Below are 26,515 nucleotides of genomic sequence, written 5' to 3' on the forward strand. Positions count from 1 at the left end.
AAAACTATAAAAAATGTCAACAAAAAACTCGCGATTCCTTTACCAAAAAAATTTACTATTAATTCTCATACACACACTTACTTATATATTTATTCTCTATTATTATTATTTCCTTTAATCAATTCAATTTCAATTATTACTATTTGGCCCTACAACAGAACATAGTAAAAAAGAAAATGTTTATTCATCGTTGATTGCCCAACGAGGCAATGACTGGGACAGGGTGGCAAGAACAGAGCAAGGCAACAATGTTGCTGGATATCTGTTCATTCTTGGCTTTGTTCCCACGCCCGCATTTAACACATGATGGGTACAATCAATGTCGTCAACCATTGTCAACAATCTGTTGAACTGTATTTATTTTTATTAGTTCTTTATTTTTCTTGTTATAAAACTTATTTATTTATTCTAAATATTATTTACCTCTTCACTTCTCCAAGTGGGGCGATCCACTTGCAAACACTGTCATGGAAGATTGTTCACAATCTCAATATCTGACTCACCATCAGACATGGCATCCTTCTGAAAGAGTTTGAGATAGGCCTTCTCAACAGGGTTTCCAGTCTTATATCCCATTGTAGCATCAATGGCTACCCAGTTGTCCATGTATGTCAACTTGCGTTGGATAGACATCTGGTTATGTGGTGATCCAGACACTCGGATGTTGGATTTATCACATATAAGAACATATTCATATTGGGATAGTGTAGTAGCTATCATCTTGTCAGTATAAAATATATATAAACGATTAAGTAATCAGCCCAATAATTATTACAGTTAGTACTGTAGATAATACCTTAAAGATTGTTAAGATAATTATATCATACTGCCGGGTAAACTGTGTCAGATGGATATGGAGCTAATTTAGTAGGAAGTCCTAAAGCTCTAGTATAAAAGAGAAAAGAATAGCTAAGAGCTAAAGAAGTACGATTTAGGACTTGATGTCATAATTGTAACACCGACACTAGTTAAGCAGTAAATACACTCTAATAACCAAATATAGTAAAGGAAGAAAGCCTTAAGAAACTAAGACGTAATAACAAGAGCAGATTGTGTTTTCTTATAAAAAGGGACACTTTTTATTTATGAATAAAGTCAACTTATATACAGTCTCAAAGTATTTCTATACGTCTCTATTATCAAATATTTTATTTTTCTATTGTTTCGTATCTGAAATATTACAGGTTATATAGATTGTAGCTTAAGAAAATAGTAATATACCAATTAATTTTTTATATAGTATATACAAACCTGAAGAGTATGACTGTTTGCTCTCCCCTTGCTGTTTTTCTTGGCCTTCTGCTCAGGAGACTCGTGAAAAGTATGATGACTGTGCTTGTACCTGTTCTTTATTTTATCACTTATCACCTGTGGGTGAGTACCAGCTAGACGAGTCTGGGCGCTAATGTAGCTCTTCAAGTAGTTGATAACAGCTACGTTATCGCGGTGGTTAATCTTCTCGTTCAAGTTCCACTTCTTCTTACTCTCGTTCTCAGCAACAAGAGCAGGGTCGTCAGACTCGAACTTCCAGTCCCACAACTTTTCTGCGAAGATTTCCTAAATACAGGTTGTTTAATAAGTTGTTGATACTAACATATATTAATATTAATTACTGAGATAATGACAGAAACCTTGGCATCACTGAGGGAGGTCTGGGGGACATAGGATGGCATCAGAGATGGTCCTAGACTAGCCATACGAGTCTGATTGTTGGCATAGGCAGTTGCAAAGTCTGCAAATGCCGTATGTGTCTTTCCAGACATGTCAACAACAACGCCCATCCTGTTTTTAAAGGCTGTCATGTTGCTATTGACAGCAGCAATGTCATCCTTGACACTGTTGATACTGTTGTTTACTTTGTTAAACATTTCAACAATTTCCGTCTATTGCTGATCTTGGATAGTTGCGGATGAGAAACTGGGGGCAATTTCTCGAGGTCCAACATGGCCAGCCAAAACACGGTTTGCAGAGATAGATATACTTGCAGATGCTTTTCCTTTTCCTTTATGGTCTGTTTTTCTGCTGCTATTGGAAGGCATTTTTCTTTATTGTATTTTTATTAAAGTTTTATAGATTAATAAATTATTAAATAAAATAAATGTATGGGTTGAAATATATTTATTTTTGTTTAATCAAAGATATACATACAAAATAAGTTAATATAAAGTAGATTTATGAAATAGCTGAGAAAAGGAAGGGATTATATATTATTTTCTATAAAATCCTTTATAACCTTGAACAACTTCTTTAATATTCAACATAGAACTTAGTGTTACAATATAATTTCGGACTATTCATTTTATTACTATTGTATTTTACTAGAGTCAATTCTCATCTAAACTGCCTTCTGTTTGAAAGCCTACTTTTTTTTCTTCTTTTTCTTTATTTTTTTCTTATTTCTTTTTTTCCTGTTTCTTTTCTGCTTTATTTACTTTTATTCTGGTTGATGTATTTGAGTTCACACCCTGGTAAGCAATTTGTTTTTATTATTCTACTGTTATATTTATTCTTAATGTTTTTTCTTTTATTATTATTGTGGTTGCTGATAATATTACAAGTCTTTGCTGTGTTGATTAATGGACAAGAACAAAAAGGTAAAACGCGGTTATTGTGTATGTGCTTCTTTATTAATTATTTTCTTTTTCTCTCCTCAGCTCATCATAAAGACATATCAACAGCAGAAATTTATCCAGTAAGTCTGAATAATGTATTTATTTATTTTATTCTTATATCTAATTTTGTTTATTTTCTATCTCTGTTAGTACTGCCAACATTTCTATGTACCTGATTGAATGGCTTGTCTTTGAAAACTGGTTTTCTTTGGTAAGTAATAAAGCCAAACTTTATTCCATGATCTTTACTAATGTGTTTTATTAAACCTTTCAGAACAACAGTCAATGTGCACTATGTCTGGTTCTGACGAAAGTACTGGTAAGTAACCATATTATTTAAATTAAAGAAAAATAAATATTTATATAATCTAATATAATTGAATAATTTTTTAGCCTTCTCTTACTAGTGAAATATCGTAAACACGCGTTTCTTTTTAGGATTCTATTGTATTGGAAGTATTTATATATTATAATATATGAAAGGGTTTGTTATTATATTAATTATGTAGTAGCTTATATATTAGATTAGACTATATATTGTCAAGCCGTACATATTATAAGCAAGAAGCTTTTTTTTTAAATAAAAACAATTTTTCCAAAACAATCCCTATAAAAATATTTGAAATGAAGTGCAAGAAGTATTGCAGTAGTATGGCATGTGTGAATCCTATAGTTTAGCCGTGCATAATTGTCTAATAAAAGTGTTTAGATTCGGAAGACAGTATACATAAATCCTGTTTCTTCTGTTAAATGATCCAATAGAATATCATTATTTCAGTAGACAGTTTTCTATCAAAAATAAATTTTTTATTGGAATCTCTGTTTCAAATCAAGTTTAATTTAATGTAACATCCAAAAAAAAAGATGCCATAATTTGATTATTCTCTCTGCGATTAAATAGTTTAAAAGAACCTTACATCTCTATATGGATCATTATAAGTTCAGAAGTTATATGGACAACTCACATGTAACATAACATATTGCGAACGGAATCTATAAATGCCAAATTCCAGAATTTAATTATTCTGTCACTCAGAATTTCCCATACTATCGCATATGTGTAGAAATCTAATTCCCTAGTGCATTGTGCTTCACCTGTAAATGACTTTACTGTCCACTTGCCGTTAGAGTCCTCCATGCTATTGCCAATCTCATTAAGAGGATTAATGATCATGAAAGAGAGCATGTCATCTTGTATGGTATTGGCAGAAAAAGAATGTCAAGCAAGTTCATTTTTAATCGGACCCATTCATCCATTTTGTATGTGGATTCGTTCCACTTCTTTGTTGTAAAAGAACTTCACATCATTTGTCAAAATAAAGACAAGACGGTTCAATCGTCTTATGTGAGTACGGCCAAAGTATATTGTTTTCAATTAGTTGTGCCACGATTTGATGTAATTGTTTATCAAATATCTTTGGTGGTCATTTACAACATATGGCCTTCCCCATCTTCTCAACAATTCTTCTGTTCCAATCCATTTACGTTCGAAATAAGCCAGGAATTGTTGCTGACTTTGTATATGAAGCCTAAACTCCTAGATTTTTCTCAAAAATTCATTCTTATCTGATTCAATAAATATATTTTTGAGATTGGCCTTGAGCTCATACTTGTATTTGCCAGGTTGTTCTGATGTGTATGAAGCATCAAGCTTTACTTTGCTGTCTAAATTATGCTGCCAGGCATGCAAAACATGAAACTCGCAGAAATGGATGATGGTCTGTGGCAATGCTGCTGTAATTGCATTAACTTCAGCAATACTACAACTGATGGTAATATATAAGGGAGTGAAACAGCTTTTCTTGCGAAGATGTACAAGTCATTGATTAATGGGGCCAACACTATGCCACTGGAAAAATAGAGTAATTTCATCTGGATAAAATGTACTAAAAATGTAGATGATTGAGCCGATATCACCACAATTTTTGTGATATATCATTTTGAGCAATGGTACAATATCATCTATGGTGCTGATGCATATCATCATAACAACAGGTACACAAAAACCCAATGTAGAATGATTGTCAGTCTGCTAACTATGGAAACCGAATAAATATTGTAGTTATGCTTTACTCCTATTGAGTCTATCTCTTTATGTGTTATATTTTGAGATCTATAAAGAGATAGTGTCCCATATTATTATTTTTACCAGGTTTTTTTATTGGCTGCGGAAATGCTTTAAAAACTATCAAAGAGATGATTGTAGATTTTTTACAATATAAAGAAATGATGATAGTTGGTTTTTTATACATGCTCAAAGTGATGAAACTAGGTTTTTTATACACACAAAAGCAATGAAACTAGGTTTTTTTACAATGGAAAAGAGAAACAAAGCATGGGTAGATTTTTATAAACAAGCCTCTTTGGTTTGTTTATTTATTTTACTTTTATTTATTTATTTTTTGGAAAAACATTGGGTTATACATTTTTTGTTCAATTTTGTTTTATTTGATAGGAAAATCTTTTCTAGATAAAAATCCTAATTTTGCAACAGTTTTGATACTATAGCTATTATAATCACTAATACTTCTTGTTTGCTATATATAATTTAAAGCCTTCCAGGAGTAGACATGGAATACATACTTTAATAGTGAGAATGCTATTAAAAAATGATTAATAGAAAAGAAGAATTAGTAAATGATTTAAATTGAAAATTTTTCATAAATACTTACAAAACGGAGAAGACTTGACATAAAATTGATATAAACATGTTCTTCAGAATTATCAAGACAATACCAGTAGTCTTTGAATAGAGATACATTTTAAAAATGAATAATTATTAATATTGTGCGTAGTAAAGATGTATTTATAAAATATATTGTAGTTAACTTACCAAATATTACTGATTATATGTCTTCCTGCATAATATCAGACATAACTAATAAATTATAATAGAAATAAATATATATTTATGAGGAAGACAAAAGAATAATTTGAATTTTTTTTAAGAAAAAAACTTACCATCATGTTCAATTAAGAGATGATGAGACTCAATGGAAATGAGTAGCAATGGCTAGACAAACAATATGATGAGTAACAAAGATCTGTAAGAGAATGATATCTTACCTTGATATATCAGACAGAGTATAGCCAAACAAAGAGACACATATTTGGTATTAAGCTATAAAAAAAAGAAAAAATTATAAGTGAAATTGTAAAAACATAAGCAAAAGAGAAACAAAGAAAATATCAATAATAAATGTTGTTAAAAGAAAAAAAAAAGAAAAAAAAAAGACTTGTCTTAAAATCCAGTTTGACTCTGACAAAATGCAGGCCGTAAAAAGTAATACTCCAAAAGAAGATGACCACCATCATCTTGAAATACTACTTTGTGCCTCATTGAATTAGAAAAGAAGTTGTCTAAATGTGGATCAAGTGGTTGGGAGATGTGCTTAAATATCAAATGAAAGGTAGAGAGTTAATCTGCACCACTTATCCTCTTTACTATTATGTGAATTTTAAATATGATATAACGAGTGTAGTGAATTGTACAATATTAGGTGAAAATTATTAATATTTATTTTATTAACAGAAAATGACAAAGCGTATTTCTACTGCTCCCCGCCGACCCAACCTATGCATGAATGCTGTTCTTAATAACACAATTGCAGGTGTTGTTGCTCCAATTGATACACCAACTCCAGAAGTAGCAGTTGACACAGCCCCTGAAGTTTAAGTTGCTGTGACCCCAATGGATTACGTCCTTACCTTGTTGGCAGTCAACAATGTGTCAATGCAATCCTTGCAAGAAAATGCAAAAGGAGTGACTGATGCAATAACTCATTTGAAGAATGGCCTGGATTTGTCCAACAAGACAAATGAATTTTTGAAGAACTCGGTCCTTCATCTCATGACTGAAAATGCTGAAATAAAAAAGGCAATGACCAGCCAAAATTCCGTGATGCCTTCTGCTGTACCAGTGGATTCTTCTTCCATGGATAATGATCTTGACCTTGGAGCAAAACATCATCCCTTGATTTCTGTAAGTAAATTGATAATAATAACATTACTGATTAATATATCTAATACTGTGTTTATAGCAACTTATCAATAGTTACATCAAGAAACCAAACTTTGTTAGCACAGACCCACTCAAAGTTGCTGAGAATAATAATAGATCAGCATGGTCAATGACTGGCACGTATGGCGACAAGTACAACAAGACACTTGCACTGGCTCTCTTCAAGTACCTGAGACCTCAAAGATGTTACACAAATGTGTCAAAGAGTGTCATTATGAATATAATAAAGAATCACTACCAAAATCAAGTGCGAGTCTTCCGGACCTCAGCAGAGAAGATTATGGCTAGAAATAAAGCTGGAAGAAGACGCAACAGAAAGAAGACCATAAGTTTTAAAATAAAGTTAATTTACTATTAATTTAATGTTTTAATACAATATTCTTTGGTAGCTTCTTGACCGTCGTATTATCACGTACCAGACATACACAGAGGCTATTCATGAGGGCATGAATCGATATGATTGCAGAAATATTCTTTCTATTGACGTGATGTCTGATGGCGAGTTGGATGGAAATAACAAAGTGCAGGCATATCGTCCCAGCTGGAGAACTGATGAGGTAATGTTAAACATCTATTTATGTTTTAAAGAAAATAATAATACTTTATTAATACTATTTATTCTTTAAACCAGCTCCAGACATTTATTAGTACTATTGATGAACTTACTGTTATCCGTTTGAAGAAAAATTCAAAAAGCTTGAAAAAGCGCATCCCTTATGAGAAAGAAGTGAGCATTCCCGAGAATTTGGCAGTCACTTTACCAGATTGGTGCTTTTCAAAATAAATCATTTTTTTCTTGCCAACTATTTTAGAGTCTTTTTTCTATTTATTTATGTTTACGGATTAGCATGATGTATACAGATGCATGTATAGCATGCCAAGTACAAACAAAAATTTATAGAAATAATAAAAAATAAACGTGCAGCTATATATATTAGTCTGTATTAATTAATATTTTTTTATACGTGTTTTATTTTTGTATTTGAATCTAAATATATATTTTTCGTGGCAAAGAAACTACACACATCTGAACTTTGCTTTCTAGACCAAGGTGCTCACCTGCTGCGACTGGATAGCAGATTCTATGCACTGGGAGAATGCTGTTCATGCTGTCATCTTCGAACCCCACCTCATTCACCTCAACTCCTTCTCCTGCTCTGGGCTGAAGTAAAACTTCCTTGTACCATCGTATATATGCAAATACATGCTGGCTCGCATGACCAGCAAACGAGTTTACAGCAGTATTGACAAAGAGGTACTGAATTTGGCCTGTGTATGGCTTGATACTTCTACCATCACTTGTCTCAAACAAGACTTGCATGAATGACCCGTGCTGATTCTTCATTTTGCTCTTGTAGATTTGCCCGAGAAGATCGATTGATTCAAACTTCTGTATCAGATTGGTAACAAAATTATTGGAATGACCAGCCTGACAATAATGAACAAGAGTTTGATCATTGTATGTCTTGCAATATTATTCCAACAAATGCTCATACTCGGATTCATCCATGGAAATCTCCCCCTTTAGAGCTAAAGGAAGTGCAGAAGGGGGCAAAGGCTTGTTTCTCTTGACAATATCAAAGTTGATCTCAGGAGAATCAAGAAAAGCATTGATATCGAATTGAATTGAGATGGCAGTGGAAGTGGAAGTGGCTATGGAATTGGCAGTGGATGCAGCGAGCTCAAGGATGATTGCCAAATGCTCAGGTCGAATTATTGACAAAGTTTGGTAAATAAGATCTCCCTGATATACTTCTTCAAGATACTTCTTCATATAGGTTCCCTCAAACCAGTCTTTTCTATTTGTTGCATAGTTTTTCAAGATATCATTGCATCTTTCGAAACTAAAAAGCCAATAGCCATAAACCGGGCCAAAGTTCAGTACAGTCTCTCGCAGATGAAGATGGAGATGCATGTTTGGCAAAAGGAATGGGGCTTTATACAACTTCTTACACTCTCTGCAAAAAGCCTCCAAAGATTGATGGGCTTCATCAAGGTGAGCCATGGATATGCTTGGCATTGAGAGGTACTGGCATGTATTGACAAACGTTGTCCAGTTACCGAGATGAGCTTCAGGTAGATGACCACGCAGGAGAACAGGAGAGTACACTAAGCACCAAGACTTCCACTCGTCGGCCTTCATGAATGGGAAGCCACGCCCGATCTTTGTCCCTAATGGCGTGTAGTCCTCTGGCAGTACAAGCTTGTCAGCATCCAACTGCATTTCGGCCAAGTGTGCATCTGTGATGAGACCTGAAGATCTCCATTTCTCCATTATCCTCTTTGCTGTTCCAAGGTACAGGTTGTGCATCGGATCGATGACAGTGCACTCCACGAGGTTAAAGTAAACCAGGTCATGCAATTCTGACCATCGGACACCATTTTCCCTCTCCAATCTCTTTCTCTGTGCATCACTGCTGGCCATTCTTCACAACTCAGCATCACGGTGGTTTTCGGCATCAGTGCGAGGCACCCACTCAGAAAACACGAACCCAGAGTAGTCCACAGCATTGGAGTCTGGAAGGCGAGGGAACTGTCAGTTGCACTTATTGCATGCACATGTGCTTGAATGAGAGGTGAACCCACAAGTCTTACGGGCAGCAGGAATGTCGCAGGCAACAAGAAGAAGGGCAGCACGGACAAGAGCACCAGATGGGCACTGTACGGTAGGCATCACCACACCGCCATACAACTGGTTGAGTTCCGCGACAAGGGGACGGAGGTAGTGATTGATCTCACTTGTCTTTGCTTCCTTGGGCCCTGGCATGAGACCAACAAGAACAACATTCTCCTTCTTGTACCGTTCCGATCTTGGCAAGTTGTTGATGCAAAGGTATATCGCACCACAGGAGTAAGTGACCCCATCGAAAGGTTGAAACCAATTGATGTTCATGGTAAGCATTATGGAGCACTCATGATTCACAAACGGTAAACCATTGCTATCCTTCAGACTGTTCCACTTCGTACCGTCGTAAATGTCAAACATCATGCCTGGAACTTGCACTTTAATTCTCCAATGGTTGATGGTGTCTTCGAATCCAGGGTGGCAAAAAAGGATAGACAATGTTTTGATTATGGAGTTATACATGTAGATCTTTTTGGGGATAGTCAAGGCTCTTGATGTTGCAAAGAAAAGAGCGTTTCCACATTCTCTACCAGAGAGTCTCTCGAAATTACAGCACTCTGGAACAACATCGGACTCTTTGTATACTTTGTTACAATCGCCACATGCAACAAACCGCTGGACACCTCGAGTCACGTCGCTGAGACCGGTCATAGAGTTGACACCACTTATACTGAGGGGAAGACGGAAAGACTGTCCAAAGTGTGCCAATACTTCGTTAAGAAACTTTAACAGAACAGCACCACCAGAATTGACAACATATTTGGATATGAAGAAGGCAGCAAAAGAAGCAATGAAAGCATGAGTAGGATTGACTGGCATATTGGATGAAGAAAAGTGCTCTATTTGAAAAAAAAATCAATACTTGTTGACTTTATTGATTTATATGTGCTTTTTGTACTAACCTCTAACATCATCAGATTCATCGTCAGAAATATCCAAAATGGTTGCTTCAATGACACCCTCATCTTCGCTTTCAGAATCAAACAAGGAATCAATGCCAAAAAGAGGTAAGTCTTCGGCTGTTTTGTTAGGTAAAAAAGAATCAAATTATTAGATATTATAAATGATTATAAAACTTTAATAAAAATACTATGCATACCTTCAACTTGATCTTCGGCATCAACATTGTATTCAAAGTCAATCTCCATGTCATTGTCATTCGACATTACTTCTATAACTGAGGCTATATTATATGAAAATAAATATTTAATTAAAATTGTCTCAATAATAATTTTCTTAAATTTGAACTTACAAGAAGATCCTGACTGATATTGTCTCACGATATCCTGTTGTGCATGTCTTCTGAGTGTTTGGGTAGACACCAAAACAAATCCCATGCTATTGGAAGAGCATTTAGAGCACTTGCATTCTGAATTGTTGTTGTTGTTTGACATATTGTGTGCGTGTGTTTTATTTTTTAAGTCTTTAGAATTGACAAGAATAGAAAATTGTTCAGGAACACAATTTAATATATATCTTTCCAAATTATACCAGCTTCCAAAATGACATAGTTTATTCCGGTTGTTAAAATGGGCAGTTCTCTAAACAGTAATTGATTGCCTCATTCTAAAATACAATAATACACGCTTTTGTTAAAACATGTTGTCATGTACATTTTATTGGCTGTAGAGCATATAAAACAAAAATATTTATAGTAATATCATGACTATTAATCTCATCATACTTATAAATAAATATTACAACAATAAAAAGCTTTATTATCTCACTCAAAAGGTATCATTTGATTTAAGTTCCCTACAACTATTAACTCTGCGAGATGGCTACAAGTCTCAAAAAGAAATCTCGCAGACATTTTTTACAAAAAAGAGTAAACTCGTTTTTTTATCCAATAAAACAGACCGAGCATTATCATTGCCGTCAAAAATAAAAAAAACAAAAGTGATGGAAATTTAAACTACCACTCCACAAATAATAGTACCCTACGTCATAGATGAAATTATCTTATTTTTTCAGTGATGATCGTTTGTAATCATGTATGTAACAGGAAACCCTTTTCCAGTATCAGGATAATGAGTAACAAGCAAGTATAATATTTCAATGTTGCGTGCAGAGATGTTGTATGTTGCATCAAGACAAAACAACTGGGAAATTCTCGTAAGCATCATTTGAGATAGTGATTGAAATCCAAACGCAAAATGCTGTGCATTGTTGCTGTATGCAGAAAGATCACCAGTAAAGATACAGTAGTTCTGTGATGGTAACTTCTCACACATCCAAATATCCAGAGACTTATTTTCATCAGGGTGAAACTTATATAGTAAATTGTTCATCTATATTTTTTATTTAACACTTTTTAAATAACTTCTCTCTTATAATATTATTCACACACCTTTCTCATTCTGTTATAGATGTCTTTATAATTGGGCTTTCTAATGCCTACACCCCACTCTTCAATTTGTTTCAAAACTGAAATTCTAGTATTTCTACAAGTGCTGCCCCCTTTTAACTGATCTTCAATAATTTTGATGACCTCAGAAGGTAAAGGCAATGTTCTAATTTCAGAAGTGTTGCCAGGAACATGGTTGGTATAATCATTGGTCATATAAATTAGAACTACTTCAGGGTTGTTGACGTATTGCTTGATAAAAATAGTGGCTTCACAATAACAAAGCTTAGTGTCTTTCTGAGCAAGACGAACATTTCTGTCTGATATATAGAATCCTGCTTGGTGACATTTTTTTGTCTCTCCATACATCAATTCTTGCACGAAGTTTTCTACATTTATTCCACTTTGTTAAACAAAGTGATTGAATACGGTCAAGGCATTGCTCCCATTCACTTGCTTTTACTTTTACTACAACATCCAAAGAAAGCATTTTTATTCTTTCTGTAGGTGAGTTGACTAAAGCATTCTGCACATTTGAAAGGTTGAATATAGTGTTGAACATTAGTAAGCTCATATTATGATAGTATATGTAATTAAAAATAAAGAGGAGAGAAGAAGAAAAAACATAGCAAAAAAATGTTTTAACAAAAGCCTCCTTGCAAAATCTCTATATGGAAAAGCCACATCCTTATAATTTAAAGCCCCTTGCAACATAAAAAAGTAGACCCCCAAGTAATTTAAACTCGGTGCGCAAGACAATACATAGGTACATTTTTACAACACCCCGTGTCACAGGCAGCTACCCGGCTTTAGCTCAGTTGGTAGAGCGGAGGACTGTAATGAGTTGTAATCCTTAGGTCACTAGTTCGAATCTGGTAAGCCGGAAACCTTTTTATATAGTTGTTGCGCTTGTCGGACATTATTTTGATGAATCCGAGAAATCGGGATAATTGACTGCAGCAGTTCTGTATGTCAAAGATACCTCATAGATAACGAACCGCAGTAATGTCTTGTAAAGATTAACCACAGTAACATCTTCTGAGCATCAACCGCAGTAAAAGGACTTCTCTTGTAATTAAATAGAGTATAATAGTTTACTGCGGATAATGCGCAGTATTAGTTTAGAAAACTATATAAGACAATTCAATTCCTATCAATAAAAGGCATCTTTGATCCTCTCTTTGATTTTACGTATACTCCTTGATCCCCAGTGGGTTTGACCTTTTGACTTTGTTATAGTAAAAGGAAGACCAACCCAGATCGGGAACGACAATTGGTAGCTGAAGCTATTTTTCCTCTAACAAGACCTTTGATGAATCCGGTTGAAAGACACCAAGACATATTTGATAAGAAGACCCTTAGCCAATTCGAGATTGAAGAACGAGTCCAGGACTTGTTACCCAGTGAATTAGTAAACGACTACAAGAAGAATCGGCATGTTCCTCATATCCCTGAAGAACAGCGTATTAAGAAGACCCCTGCCCGAGAACAGAAGTGGACCGAACTAGCCACAAAACTAGCCGCAACCTTAACAGGAAAGAACAAACAAGAACAAGAAGAAACAATGGCCCCCCAAACCGCCACTCTAACAGCCGAAGCAATTGCTGCTGCTGTCGCCGAAGCAATGAAAGCAATCACGGTGCAGCAGGAGGCCCGTGCTGAACGAATCAAGCAACCTGATTGCTTCCATGGAGAACGTTCTGCCACAGTAGTGGATGGTTGGCTGCGTGCAGTCGAACGTTACACCAGATACTACAATTTTTCTGCAACAAAAGCCTGTGAATTTGCAGTGAATCTGTTGCGTGACAGAGCAGACACATGGTGGAGACGCATGGAAGTAAAGGACAAACATCCAACAACCTGGGATGAGTTCAAGATGGCTCTGTCGGGAGAATTTCGTCCAGTCTACTCACTACAGACGTCCAGGGACCACCTTGCTCGACTATACCAAACGGGAACGGTCGCAGAGTACATCGACGCGTTCCACGACATCCAGTTGGAGTTGCCTGGAATGAACGATGAAGAAGCCCTTGACAAGTTTGTCCGCGGACTTCACCCCACCATACGAGGAAATGTTCTTGCCGCCCAACCTGTCGACGTTGACGATGCCTGCAACATCGCTTTGGCATATGCCAGTGGCCTCCACTTGGGGCAACAGAACAACTACGCACCCGTCCCCCAACCGTACCAACAGACGTACCAACAGCCGTACCAACAGCAGTACAGTGGTCCCGAGCCCATGGACCTGGATGCGATTCAAGGTCGCCGTAATAACTACCGATCTCGCCCCCCTCAGAAACGTAATGTGGCTACTTGCCATTGGTGCGGCAAAGTTGGTCACTTCAAGAGGAACTGTAGGGATCGATTAGCAGCGATTAGACAGTTAGATGAGGCACGTAGCAAGAAGCAGGGTTTTCGCGAAACACAACCGTAACGGGAGGTCGGTTGTGTTCAATGGAAGAAAAATCCTCCCCACAGGCTAATAATATTAGCGAAACTAGCGAACCAGAAATTAATAAAGACGTGTCTGAACAGTATACAAATGTTACCAATGAAGAGCCTGAGACTATGTCTGAAGAAAATTGTGACCCTTGTCTCACCGCTGACCAACATTTCTTAGAAGATCTCCATGCTGCCGTGGACACAGACTTGCCCTTATATGCCGCTATACTTGACGGACAACAAATCCTGGTGTTAATTGATAGTGGTGCTAGTGCAAACTATGTATCACCCCAGATCGCCCATTTGGCCACACACATTTTGGATATACCCGGACGATCAGTCGAAACTGCAGGAGGACACAGCATTAAGATCCATCAGAAGGCAACATTAAACCTCTCTTTAAATGGATACACTGACACCATCGATGCTTTTGTATTTCCCACTAAATTCGACTTGATTCTTGGCCGCACTTGGTTGCAAATGGCTAAACCCGTCCCAGATTGGCATGTCGATAGCTGGTCTTTACATCGTGATGAACAAGAATTTATTTTGCGTCCTCATGGGCCCCGTCCTACTAAACCTCACCTAAACTATCTGATATCTGCAAAACAAATTGAGAAACTCTCTAGGAGAGAGGAGGCCGAATGCTTTTTGTTGCACATTAAGACAGAAAAAGAAATACATAATGATGAACACTGGATGAAATTAGTAAAAGAATTCGAGGACGTTTTCCAAGACGGTTTACCTGGATTACCGCCGAACCGTGACGTCCAACACGTTATAAACACTGGAGATGCCTACCCTGTCAATAAACCGCCATTCAAAATGAGCCCTCGAGAACTCGACGAATTACAGCAACAACTAAAGGAACTTCTAGACCTCGGCTTAATTCGTCCGAGTTCTTCGCCATGGGATGCTCCAATTTTATTTGTTAAAAAGAAAAATGGTGAGATGCGCATGTGTGTTGATTACAGAGCCCTGAACAAAGTTACTATCCGCAATAACCATCCATTGCCACGCATCAATGAGTGTTTGAAACGCCTTCGTGGAGCAAACCATTTCACCAGTTTGGACCTCAAAAGCGGTTACCATCAAGTGAGAATTCAAGACTCAGATGTGCCAAAAACCGCCTTTAACACCCGATATGGCCAATACGAGTTTCTGGTTCTTCCCTTTGGTCTCACCAATGCCCCACCGACGTTTCAGCATCTTATGAACAAAGTTCTTGGAGATTGTTTGGATAAGTTTGCCTTAGTCTATTTGGATGATATCCTAATCTTTAGCACGACACCAGAAGAACACGAAGAACATGTACGACATGTGTTAAACCGACTACGTGAAGCGAAATTAATTGCCAACCTTAAAAAATGCGAATTTAACAAAAACGAACTAACTTTCCTTGGATTCAACGTATCTGCGCAAGGCATCTTACCATCGCCAGACAAAGTAAAGACTATAAAAGAATGGACACCGCCAACAAATGTATAAGAAGTTAGACAATTTATTGGCCTTGCACAGCACTACCGCCGCTTCATCCCTGGGTTTGCTGGAATCGCTGCGCCCTTAACAGACTTAACTAAAGGGACAGGACCAAAACGACAGCCTATCGTTTGGACGGAGACATGCCAGGAAAGTTTCGATTTACTAAAAGAGAAAATGAGTACTGCACCTGTATTACTTGCCCCAGACATGGATAAACCATTCCGCATTGAAACAGATGCTTCAGATTTTGGTGTTGGTGCCGTATTAATGCAAGAAGACGAAAACGGAAGTTGGAAACCATTAGCGTTCGAATCGAAAAAACTCTCCCCTGCCGAAAGATCGTATCCTGCTCAAGAGCGCGAGTTACTTGGTATTCTACATGCCTTGCATACTTGGCGCTGCATGATCGAAGGAAAACCGTTCACTGTATTCACCGATCACTTACCACTCAAGTATTTTCGCAGTCAGGTTAAGCCCATGCCTCGCCTGATAAGGTGGATTTCTGAATTCGAGCTGTACGACCCGATAATTCAATACAAACCGGGCAAAGACAATGGTGTCCCTGATGTGCTCTCTCGTCTCGATGGCCCAGAATACGATGCAACATTAATTAAATCAATGGAACCAGAATACCTGTACACCATACCAGACTCACAAACGTCCGACTGGCCAAAATTTTATGCACGAAAAGAAGATGAATGGCCAGAAGACATAAAAGAATTACTCCATCAGCAACGCAATAAGTTTGTGGTCCACGACCAAAAGGTTTTCCGTCTCGTTAAAATAGGTGACACGGTACAAGAAATTCGTTTTGCACTGTTTGCCAAGCGTGCAGACTTAGTAAATAATTTCCACAATGGTTTTGGACATGCTGGAGAAACAACGGTGTATGATTTAATGAAGAAGCGTTGGTGGTGGCCAGCCATGAGAAGTCAAATTCAAGAATGGTTATCGAAATGTCATCAATGTCAATTGGCCTCAAACGCAGAACGCAACATACACCATGCCCCTTTGGAACCATTGGATATCCCCCCTGCTTTCTCTCGTTGGCATCTCGATTTCATTGGAGAACTTCCCACTACAATCAACGGAAATCGATGGATTTTGGTTGCCGTCGACTATGCTACGAATTGGCCAATTGCACGTGCTGTTCCTGCTGCTACGGGCGAAGCCATCGCCAACTTTTTGTACGAAGAAATAGTCATGCGTTTTGGTTGCCCAGACGAAATTCTGACAGATCGTGGTGCAAACTTTATGTCACATATTTTGAGCTTTTACATTAAGAAAATTAAGCTCCATCATAAATTAACCTCAGCATTTCACCCACGTACTAATGGAAAATGTGAAAGGTTAAATGGTGTTCTTAAACAGATGTTACGTAAATATGTACATGGTGCCATTCACCGGTGGGACGAATATCTGGAAACAGCACTTTGGGCTTGCCGAATCAGAAAGCATCGTACAACTGGGTTCAGTCCATTTTTCTTGACTTATGGCCACGAACCTCGTATTCCTGGCGATCCCCTACGTCCATTTATGGATACATCTATCCCTGACGACCCGACCCTCGTATCTGATGGCGCTATCCCTTTTCTTCGTAATCTCCAACAGGCTCGCAAAAATGCTGACGCTCGAGTAACCGCCAACAGCCAACAAGACAAGGAACGATGGGATTCGATCATGAAACCTCATCAGTTCGCAATTGGTGAACATTTGTTGTTGCGGCATGAAAACAAATTTGGACTAGAATATAACTGGATGGGCCCATATATTGTAGTAGATAAAAATTTCGATAAGAATATATACAAGCTCACAACAATGGAAGGTGTCCCTTATACTTCTTGGGTTCATGCTGACCGTCTCAAAATAGCCAAATCCGACAATTTCGACTGCACCTGGTATCACCCGACCGCTGCTCGTAACAATATGCGACGTGATCTGGCCATAGATTCCTCTTCCACCTTGCCGTTCTCGATGATAGAGTCTACCAGAGTTGACCGAGGACGATCAACAGTTTCGAGAGGGGGTGATGTCGGACATTATTTTGATGAATCCGAGAAATCGGGATAATTGACCGCAGCAGTTCTGTATGTCAAAGATACCTCATAGATAACGAACCGCAGTAATGTCTTGTAAAGATTAACCACAGTAACATCTTCTGAGCATCAACCGCAGTAAAAGGACTTCTCTTGTAATTAAATAGAGTATAATAGTTTACTGCGGATAATGCGCAGTATTAGTTTAGAAAACTATATAAGACAATTCAATTCCTATCAATAAAAGGCATCTTTGATCCTCTCTTTGATTTTACGTATACTCCTTGATCCCCAGTGGGTTTGACCTTTTGACTTTGTTATAGTAAAAGGAAGACCAACCCAGATCGGGAACGACACGCTTAGTTTTGGTGGTACAAGTGTCGTTCCCGATCTGGGTTGGTCTTCCTTTTACTATAACAAAGTTGTCAGACATTATTTTGATGAATCCGAGAAATCGGGATAATTGACCGCAGCAGTTCTGTATGTCAAAGATACCTCATAGATAACGAACTGCAGTAATGTCTTGTAAAGATTAACCACAGTAACATCTTCTGAGCATTAACCGCAGTAAAAGGACTTCTCTTGTAATTAAATAGAGTATAATAGTTTACTGCGGATAATGCGCAGTATTAGTTTAGAAAACTATATAAGACAATTCAATTCCTATCAATAAAAAGGACCTTTTATCCTCTCTTCGATTTTACATATACTCTCCGATCCCCAGTGGGTTTGACCTTTTGACTTTGCTATAGTAAAAGGAAGACCATCCCAGATCAGGAACGACAAAGTCAAAAGGACAAACCCACTGGAGATCAAGGAGTATGCATAAAATCAAAGAGAGGATAAAAGATACTTTTTATTGGTATGAATTGAATTGTTTTAAATAGTTTTCTGAACTTATACTGTGTATTATCTGCAGTAGCTATTATATTATATTTAAATAAAAGAAGAGTCATTATACTATGGTTAATGCTCAGGAAGATGTTACTGCGCATAATGAGATACTGCGGTTAACCATCTTCAGATTTTACGGATTCATCAAAATAATGTCCAACACAAGTTGTTGTGTCCAAATTCTCATCAACTAATCAGAATGACAATTACACAGAATTCTCTTTTGAGAACGACAACCAAAGCAATTTCTTTTTGCTCACAAAAGAATTAGAAAGCACATAGCTTAACAAAAGTAGAATAAAAACCAAAAAAGACATTTATAATGACTGAGTAGGTTTAGAAAAGATATAAAAGAGAGCACTATTTTATTCAATAAAAGTTATCTGTCTTTCTATTCTCTTTTTATTCTTTTATCTTTATTTACAATTTCCAGTGGGTTTGACCAATTTTGGCTGTGTTATAGCATTGGAAGAACAACCCAGATTGCAAACAACAAAGTTCTAGTGACTTGTTATTATATACTGTATGTTCACTAATTATTTGCCAACTTTGAATATATTATTTACACATTGGTAAATAAATTTTCACACATTTCCTCTAATTAAATTTACACACTTTACTCAATAATAGTTCACACATTTGAATTTTATTTTCACATAAAATTATAAGGATAATATCATTTAATATTCCAAAAAATATATGAAAAAAGGTCAAGAAGTTTGATAGTTAAGGCTGATATGTTCTTCTATGACTTTTTTCTCTCACTCTAATGTTAAAAGCTATTTTTTTCAATATTCTAAAAATAATTTTATGTGAAAATAAAATCCAAATGTGTGAATTTCAGTGAAAGTAATGTGTGAATTTCAGTAGAAGTAATATGTGAATTTAATTAGAAGAAATGTGTGAAAATTTACTCACCAATGTGTGAATAATTTATTCAAAGTTGGCAAATAATTAGTGAAAATATAGTATTGTAACTCATTTTATTTTTTTGGAAATAAAAAATGGGATCCTCCAATGAAATATCTTTATTTTTACTCCGAAATTTCCAAATATAGTAGTAGCAAGTTGATTAAACTGAAAGTCAAGTTGAGAATACTATTGATTCTGCTGGAACTTTCTAGTATTATCAACTTGCGAGTTAAAATTACTGGTTTGCTCACAGTTTGATTAACTTTTAAATTAAATTTTTCTTTTTCTTTCAAAAACTTATTTATTATGTTGCCCTTGCCTACTAATATCACTGCTTTTAAGAGACGCTTTGTTAACAAGCATGATTCAGAAGAACTAGAGCATTTAATTGAGCAACAAGAAGCTGAGATTTCTAGTGGAATTCAAGTATAAACAAAACAGACAATAGATTATATGCAGAAAAATGCACACCAATATTAACAATATATCTTTATAGCCTACTAGTATTGCTGCAATTTCTGAAGAGGTGCCTAAGAAAGCTCATAGGGGTTGACCATCAAAAAGGATTATGCCAGTTGAAAATTCAACAGCTGAATCGTCCAGTTCAGCCAATTTGTCTACTTCTGTTGGCTCAAATGCCTTTGTTGCTCTTCAAAGTAGCTCGTCAATCAATGTGTCTGAGTTTGAGCTTGCACTTAAGGCTTTGCCAATGAAAGTACGTGCCAGCACTGCCACAATTTACAGAATGCCCTTAGAACATTGGAAGGTATGTCTCAACTCAATAGAATAAGAATCTATATTGTATTGATTGTATTCATTTTTTAATGTTGCTTAAATTGAAGGACTTTTGTGAAGAAAAAAACGACATAGGTATCCTGTTCATTCTCAGTACCCATATACTGTTGAGCCTACTAATTTTGTTATTGCCTTCTTCAAAGAATTTGCTCTCAAGCAAGTGTATATGAAAAGTGTTTCAGTAGACTGATGTTAGAACACAGGTTGCCTTAAGAACCAAAGATAACGAGGAAAGACAATTAACTTTGCTCCAAAATAATACAAAATTGCATGAGATACATAAAAAACCTGTCAATTATACTTAATCATCAGCCCATTTTTATAGTCGCAGAGAATGATGCTTCTAACAAGAACGGTAGTAAAAAGATCATTGAAGTCCCTTTGGGTATTGAAGCTGTCAGCCAATACAAGAAATTCTTGATATTCTTGCATGAATTTCGGTCCGAGCGTCGAGAAGGTGGATGGCCATCTCCCAAGAAAACTAAAGAAGTGATTGAATTAATCAAGAAGTATAAGTATAATCTTGTTTACGACCAAGTGCAAACAAACGTGGATAGGGCAGCCCATTGCGTGATTCAGGATTCTTATAAGTCTGACAAACTTATAAGAATCCTGAAGATCCTTTGGACTTCTGACAGCAAATCAGGCTTGCACGAGATGTTTTCTATCTCTTCCTGCCACCATATGCTACTTAAGGATCAGGATTTGAGAAATTTAAACTTTGCAGATTGCTTTTGCACGATTATTCCAAAGAAACAGCACAAAGGAATGCAACAGGCTCTTGCTTTGGTTTTTAGTCTAGACAAGGGCAAGACTCTGAAGGAAGGAGAAGTCAAATTTGCATGTGCCATGCGCCATGAAAACGTATTCAGATGTCCTTTTGGTGCATTTCCCTTTTTTATGTTCAGTTTGCTTCAAGTAGGTTGGCCAGCTAAAAAAAGAGACTTTTTTAAAATAATTTCTAACTTTCTTGATAAAAATTATAGACCAGTGGTGACTTCTTGAACGAAGACAGATGACAGAACTGGAAGGTATTGCGTGGACGTACCAGCCCTGAGAAGAGTTTAACTGGCGCTTCTTAATGGAAAACTGCAAAAAAGACACTTGCAGATGAAGATATATACACCACACGAGTAATGCATGGTGGCCATCATGCTGGGTCAATGGAAACTGAGGGCTTAGAGATATCTTTTGATCTGATCAAGCGAGGAAGAGGATGGAAGGATTGACTTGGTCATTTGGAGACCCATTACTTGGGTAAACTCCCATCTCCTTTTGCCAGAGGTATGGCTGGCTTTTGGGAAAAGCCTTTCTCACTAGCAAGAAATGGCGTGTCACCACCAATGGAATTACAAAAGATGGTATTTCCTTGGATCGAAGACTATTTTGGTGTTGGTAATGCAGAGTGGGTAGCTGTCTGTGAGAAGGAGATGAATGAAGTCGATGAGAACAAGGATGAGGATGAAAACATCATAAATTTGGAGATAGATAAAGAAGCAGATTCCGTAGAATTCGTGGAGGAAGATGGAAGATTGCAGTTGAAAGAAACAAAGAGAAAAGAAAAGCAAAGAGCAACTCAAAGCAGTATCAATACAGCAAAGCACGGATTTTTATGACTCTTGATACAATGCAGAAGAATAATCTTACAAGATGCAGCCGTTTACTTGTACTTGAACAAAGAAAACAAATACATCAACACAAGAAACCTTCCATTCTCAAGTAACAGCTTCAGAATGTTCCAAGAGGATATTGTAGCTGTCATTACCAGCCCTTCCATTGGTAGACTAGAAGAGTATGAAAGTTTTGTTCCTAGCATTGTTGATACAAACAAAGAGATAGCTAACAGAGTGACAGAAGTAAATCATCAGATCATACGATTGCAGCAACAACAAGACAGTTGATTTGAGAAAAATGAAAACTCTTTCAACAACTTCATTGAACAAAGTAACCAGCAGAATTGACTTCTGATGAACATGACACAGCAACTGGCTAAGGATATAAAAATCCTCATGATTCAGCAACAGTGTTTAAATTCACAAATGCAATTACTCATGGCTATCAACAATGCTTCTCAAAGCGTAAATACCAATGCCAGCTTGTCTCAACTGCCTATCTTTCCTGTTCTTTCTACTACTCATTCAACGTCACCTTTTCCTTTCTCTACCTCTGCTCCTTTTACTCTTCCACCTACTCAGCAACCAATTGCTATAAGTGCTGCCCCACCTTCACTCAATTCAAATAGACACCCCATTGTTTTGTCAAAGCTCAAAGCCAAGAAAAAGGCTAGATGAGTTAGCTACGAGCCTAGCAATTAAAAATACTCTTTTTTAAAAGCCGTGATATATATACTACCATATATCTGTTATTCATTATTCTTATCTGTTACTATTCTTTATCATATTATTTATTCATCTTATTCTTTATCAGCTACAATACATTTTAATAAAAAATTAAATATATATATTTACACAATTATGCATTTCGTATAAGTCATTTTAAAAGATGTTGAAGTAAGAAAGACAATATAAAATAAATAGAGTTGATGAATAAAGTATCATATAAACCATGTAGTAGTATAAGATAAACATACTTTACCTCTGGCGTCTGATATGACACTCAAGATTTGCATTTCAAGAAGACTTTCATGGGTAAAAAACCCAACATTTTTCCCAGTATGAGATTTCAGTATGGATATATTTTTCTCCTAAAAAGGAAAAACTTCTATTTTAAGTAATTTTTCAACTGTCTGGGCCTATAGGTCAGAGAATTTTTTTATTGGCTGTCCATACTAGAATAAGTTTAGTTTTTATACCATTACAGTATGTCAAGTCTTGACTGGACCTATCTTTCTATCATTTTAAATTGTATAAGTTTTGATAATATATCAAGTCTCTATCTGATATTTCTATTCTGACACTTATAACTAAGTCGCAGAATCAAAATCACTGGGGATTGTCAAGTTTATGAATAGTTTTTAGATAGAAAATAAAGATGATTTTCATTAATTATATTTTTTGACTATTTATATAAGATGATGTTTGATTTTTGACTAAAAGAATACAGTAGTCCCTTGATAATTTCATGCTTCGATAATTTCAAGACTCTGAAGACCCAACTTGAAAAATAGGCTAAACTTTCACAATTCTTATTAATTTCACTTTCACAATAATTTTTGGCCTTGAATCCTTAAAGATTTTTTAGCCAATCAGATGAGAGCAATATAGTTAAAGTTTGCTTTATAAATATTTAATTTAAAACTTTTACAATTTAGTAATAGATATTAATGTCAAGTGCATTATTTTTCATATCAAATACTAGATTATCAAGTTGTCATCTAGCTCCATTTATTTTTTCAGAAATAAAATAAAACTATGTGCTATTTATTGATAAGACTCTATTTATAAATTGTTTAGTAACGATTATTTACTTGAAAAAATATATATTTAATTCTAACATTTTGGAAATAAAAGTTTTTGTTTTGTATTATATTATTACTGTCTGCTATTATTATCTATTGTGACTATTTATTATTATTTACAAATATATTACAAAGTTAAGCTTTAACTATATTCAACTTCTAACTTTCTTTTTTATTTTTAAATAAATTAAAATGTATTTGTTATAAAAATAGTTCCTATTTTATTTTATAAGAAATATATCTTAAAAAGACTTAAAAAAGCTGATAACTTTTATTTGCTTTGAGTGCACAGTTTTCTGATATTTATTGCAGAGGCCTTCAATGATATTGACAAAGTCTCTATCAATATCTTTGTCTTCTAAAATATTTAAAAGTGTAAATGCACTTAACTTTTTCTGAAGCAGAGTAGATTTTCTTAAGAGAAACATATAAATCTATTTCAGTAATAAAAATGAAAGAGTTTTACTAGTAGCCTTTTGACAATCTAACTAGTAAATAGTTCAGAGCTTTCTTTAAATATCTTATTATGTCTCATAACAAATGCTAATCAATAATGATATTTTTTGAAAGCTGTTGACAAAAAAACGTAATTAATAACTTATAATATGCTAGTTTCTTTTATTTATTAAATAATATTTTAAATATCACTCATCTTTAGTGAAAAATATATACTACAGACTCGTTAATTACACTCTTCAATAATTTCAAGGCAACTGGCCCTCTCTAGGCCTTAAAATTATTGAGGGACTACTATATGTATAATAACATGACATAGATGTTTATTGTCCAGTAATATCTTCTATAAGTATATTTACCATCTTAAACATCTAAAACATATGTAAGAGACCAATTGGCAATGTCAAGAGCTTTTATTCTAAAGTCAATCATTACTGATTGCTTACAATTTCCAATTTTGGTTACCAATGTCAACTCTAACAAATATTTCAAGTCTCAATCCAGTACAGTTAGCAGAAGAAATTTGCACCTCTAAATTAAATAGTTACATTTTTGTAAAAATATAATATCTTTCTTTCACTTTTACATTAATATTACAAACCAAAATGAATCAAAGTAAATGCATCAAGAAGAAGCCTAAGGTCCAGACTACTGTAAAAAACATATTGATAATACTACCACTATAAGAAATGACATAATTTGAAACACAGCTCTTACAACTTCTGTTTGGCCAATAGAAATATAGTATTTAACTATTAGTGTCACGTATTTAAACAAGCAGAGAGTATATATTTTTAGATTTATAAACCTTACTTAAATAATCTTTACCTATTATATTATTATACTAAACCCTTTAGGGAGAATACTAATAAATCATTTATTGATCTAAAACAAATTATTTATTGGTCTCAAAGTTGCATTATGTCATGGCAAGATATGTCTTATATTTGAAAAAAATATTGATTGAAACAACAGAAAAACAATGGAAGAAGTGAAGAAAAAAAGTATCTGCTTTATATTTATTATATTTATAAATTTACAGCATCCATTTCCACTCTAGAAGATTGTTGGATCTATAATATAAATAAAATGTTAATTATGCTTAAAATTATATATGCATTCAATCTTTAACAACATACCTCTTAATTACGTCTTGATATCATTACAGCAGACCTCCACTTCTGAGACAAAATATAATATGCTGCCCAAGATTCTTGAAATCTGTTCAAGGCAATATGTCTCTGGGCAGTCATTTCTTCGAGATTTTTAATAAGTACTTCCTTTTGCTGAGAGGAAATACTGCCCCATATTGGAAAACTTCTTTTATTCTTGCAGTAGTTGTTAAAAGCACTCTTTATCATTTGGCGGGCCATTCTCACTGCAAAAGAAGAGCCAATTCAGTATACTAAATCTTGACCAAATACTGTCTGAATGAATAAAATTCAGCATGAATTCGATCGGAATTTATGATGTCAATTTTTTAAAATTTGTGAGCTAAATGGATACAATTAGTAGACTGAATTTTAGGAACGCAAAAAGAAAAAGTGTGATATACTTTTATGTGATATATTTTGGCTGTAAAAATATAGACGCACTTTTGTCAGATCGCAGATTTTTCATTCTATATTGGTTTTGGAGTTTTTTTTTAAATACAGCGCATAACATTCAACATCTTTTTATTACTATATATGGGTTGTTAAAGAAGAGATTTGGTCAAGATTTGGTCAAGATTTAGTCAAGATTTAGAGATTTATAGGTCATTTTAAAAGTTTTTATTGGTTTGAAAATTTTTTCTTATTGTTTCTAGATATTTCTATTTGTCTACATCACTAATCGTCTCCTGTTGCAATTGGGTAGAAACATCACACTCATGATGCCGTCATTTATTTTAGTGAATATTGTATTATTCCTTTTGTATATCCATTGGTCCACCCCTGGTGTAATCGACCCCTACTATATTCCATTGCTTGCTACAGCACGGTTTCTTGGCCTGTTTGTTTACTTTTATAAAAAATAATTATAGAATGGATTAGAAAGAATGTTCTTGATATATTTATTTGAGAACAACAGATTATTTAAAAAATATAAATGTACTTACAATAAAGTTAAACATAAGAACAGATAGATGTCTTTAACATAAAGATAGATATATCAACATTTTAGTTAAATGTCTCTGTTGTGGTGGTTGAAGTTTTTAAGAAGTTGTAAAAGGAAGAATTCAAGATTTGAAATGAGGAACCAAGATTTGTGAGAACTTGTGTAGGTTTTGTTTATTGAGAAAAAATTTTGTATCAAAGTTTGACCAGGTTCCTACACTGAACTACTACTGCTATTTATATTATTTTGGATTAGGAAAATTATATGACTGGGGTCAGGTAATCAATCCTATCAGAGCCTTTATCAGAGCAACGTGATCTTGGGATAATTAATATATAATTAACTATATAAATATATGTAGTCCCAATGAAGTATTA

At 35.2% G+C, this 26,515-nt stretch overlaps 9 protein-coding genes and 1 non-coding gene across 10 annotated transcripts; 5 read left to right on the forward strand and 5 right to left on the reverse strand.

The window, feature by feature from the left end:
• Positions 1-180: 180 nt before the first annotated feature.
• Positions 181-2,039, reverse strand: PHYBLDRAFT_148251 (hypothetical protein; the record flags this gene model as incomplete). Its single annotated transcript, XM_018432047.1, has 6 exons — positions 181-351; positions 424-452; positions 504-720; positions 1,252-1,557; positions 1,614-1,855; positions 1,919-2,039. The coding sequence occupies 6 exons, from the start codon at positions 2,037-2,039 to the stop codon at positions 181-183; spliced, it is 1,086 nt and encodes a 361-aa protein (XP_018289074.1).
• Positions 2,040-2,576: 537 nt separating this feature from the next.
• On the forward strand, positions 2,577-3,032 carry PHYBLDRAFT_148252 (hypothetical protein; the record flags this gene model as incomplete). Its single annotated transcript, XM_018432048.1, has 5 exons — positions 2,577-2,594; positions 2,655-2,692; positions 2,763-2,823; positions 2,887-2,931; positions 3,006-3,032. The coding sequence occupies 5 exons, from the start codon at positions 2,577-2,579 to the stop codon at positions 3,030-3,032; spliced, it is 189 nt and encodes a 62-aa protein (XP_018289075.1).
• Positions 3,033-6,147: 3,115 nt separating this feature from the next.
• On the forward strand, positions 6,148-7,417 carry PHYBLDRAFT_148253 (hypothetical protein; the record flags this gene model as incomplete). Its single annotated transcript, XM_018432049.1, has 5 exons — positions 6,148-6,223; positions 6,290-6,594; positions 6,653-6,880; positions 7,023-7,190; positions 7,265-7,417. 5 exons carry the CDS (start codon positions 6,148-6,150, stop codon positions 7,415-7,417), a joined length of 930 nt encoding a protein of 309 aa, XP_018289076.1.
• Positions 7,418-7,621: 204 nt separating this feature from the next.
• PHYBLDRAFT_148254 (hypothetical protein) lies at positions 7,622-7,978 on the reverse strand (the record flags this gene model as incomplete). Its single annotated transcript, XM_018432050.1, has 1 exon — positions 7,622-7,978. The coding sequence occupies one exon, from the start codon at positions 7,976-7,978 to the stop codon at positions 7,622-7,624; it is 357 nt and encodes a 118-aa protein (XP_018289077.1).
• A 129-nt stretch (positions 7,979-8,107) lies between these two features.
• Positions 8,108-9,058, reverse strand: PHYBLDRAFT_148255 (hypothetical protein; the record flags this gene model as incomplete). Its single annotated transcript, XM_018432051.1, has 1 exon — positions 8,108-9,058. The coding sequence occupies one exon, from the start codon at positions 9,056-9,058 to the stop codon at positions 8,108-8,110; it is 951 nt and encodes a 316-aa protein (XP_018289078.1).
• Positions 9,059-11,229: 2,171 nt separating this feature from the next.
• Positions 11,230-12,180, reverse strand: PHYBLDRAFT_171100 (hypothetical protein; the record flags this gene model as incomplete). The annotated part of the gene is made up of 3 exons (XM_018436508.1): positions 11,230-11,550; positions 11,610-11,995; positions 12,060-12,180. 3 exons carry the CDS (start codon positions 12,178-12,180, stop codon positions 11,230-11,232), a joined length of 828 nt encoding a protein of 275 aa, XP_018289079.1.
• A 229-nt stretch (positions 12,181-12,409) lies between these two features.
• Positions 12,410-12,491, forward strand: PHYBLDRAFT_t180. The gene has a single exon. It is a non-coding gene; the product is annotated as a tRNA-Tyr (tRNA).
• A 7,449-nt stretch (positions 12,492-19,940) lies between these two features.
• PHYBLDRAFT_171102 (hypothetical protein) lies at positions 19,941-21,186 on the forward strand (the record flags this gene model as incomplete). The annotated part of the gene is made up of 3 exons (XM_018436509.1): positions 19,941-20,138; positions 20,480-21,085; positions 21,154-21,186. 3 exons carry the CDS (start codon positions 19,941-19,943, stop codon positions 21,184-21,186), a joined length of 837 nt encoding a protein of 278 aa, XP_018289080.1.
• A 267-nt stretch (positions 21,187-21,453) lies between these two features.
• PHYBLDRAFT_171103 (hypothetical protein) lies at positions 21,454-22,458 on the forward strand (the record flags this gene model as incomplete). Its single annotated transcript, XM_018436510.1, has 3 exons — positions 21,454-21,704; positions 21,801-22,023; positions 22,150-22,458. The coding sequence occupies 3 exons, from the start codon at positions 21,454-21,456 to the stop codon at positions 22,456-22,458; spliced, it is 783 nt and encodes a 260-aa protein (XP_018289081.1).
• A 1,369-nt stretch (positions 22,459-23,827) lies between these two features.
• Positions 23,828-25,414, reverse strand: PHYBLDRAFT_72525 (hypothetical protein; the record flags this gene model as incomplete). The annotated part of the gene is given in 4 exon segments (XM_018442671.1): positions 23,828-23,999; positions 24,488-24,578; positions 25,164-25,168; positions 25,188-25,414. 4 exon segments carry the CDS (start codon positions 25,412-25,414, stop codon positions 23,828-23,830), a joined length of 495 nt encoding a protein of 164 aa, XP_018289082.1.
• Between the last annotated feature and the right edge of the window lie 1,101 nt (positions 25,415-26,515).

Source organism: Phycomyces blakesleeanus (genome assembly GCF_001638985.1).
Source record: "Phycomyces blakesleeanus NRRL 1555(-) unplaced genomic scaffold PHYBLscaffold_17, whole genome shotgun sequence".
NCBI classification, from domain to species: domain Eukaryota; kingdom Fungi; phylum Mucoromycota; class Mucoromycetes; order Mucorales; family Phycomycetaceae; genus Phycomyces; species Phycomyces blakesleeanus.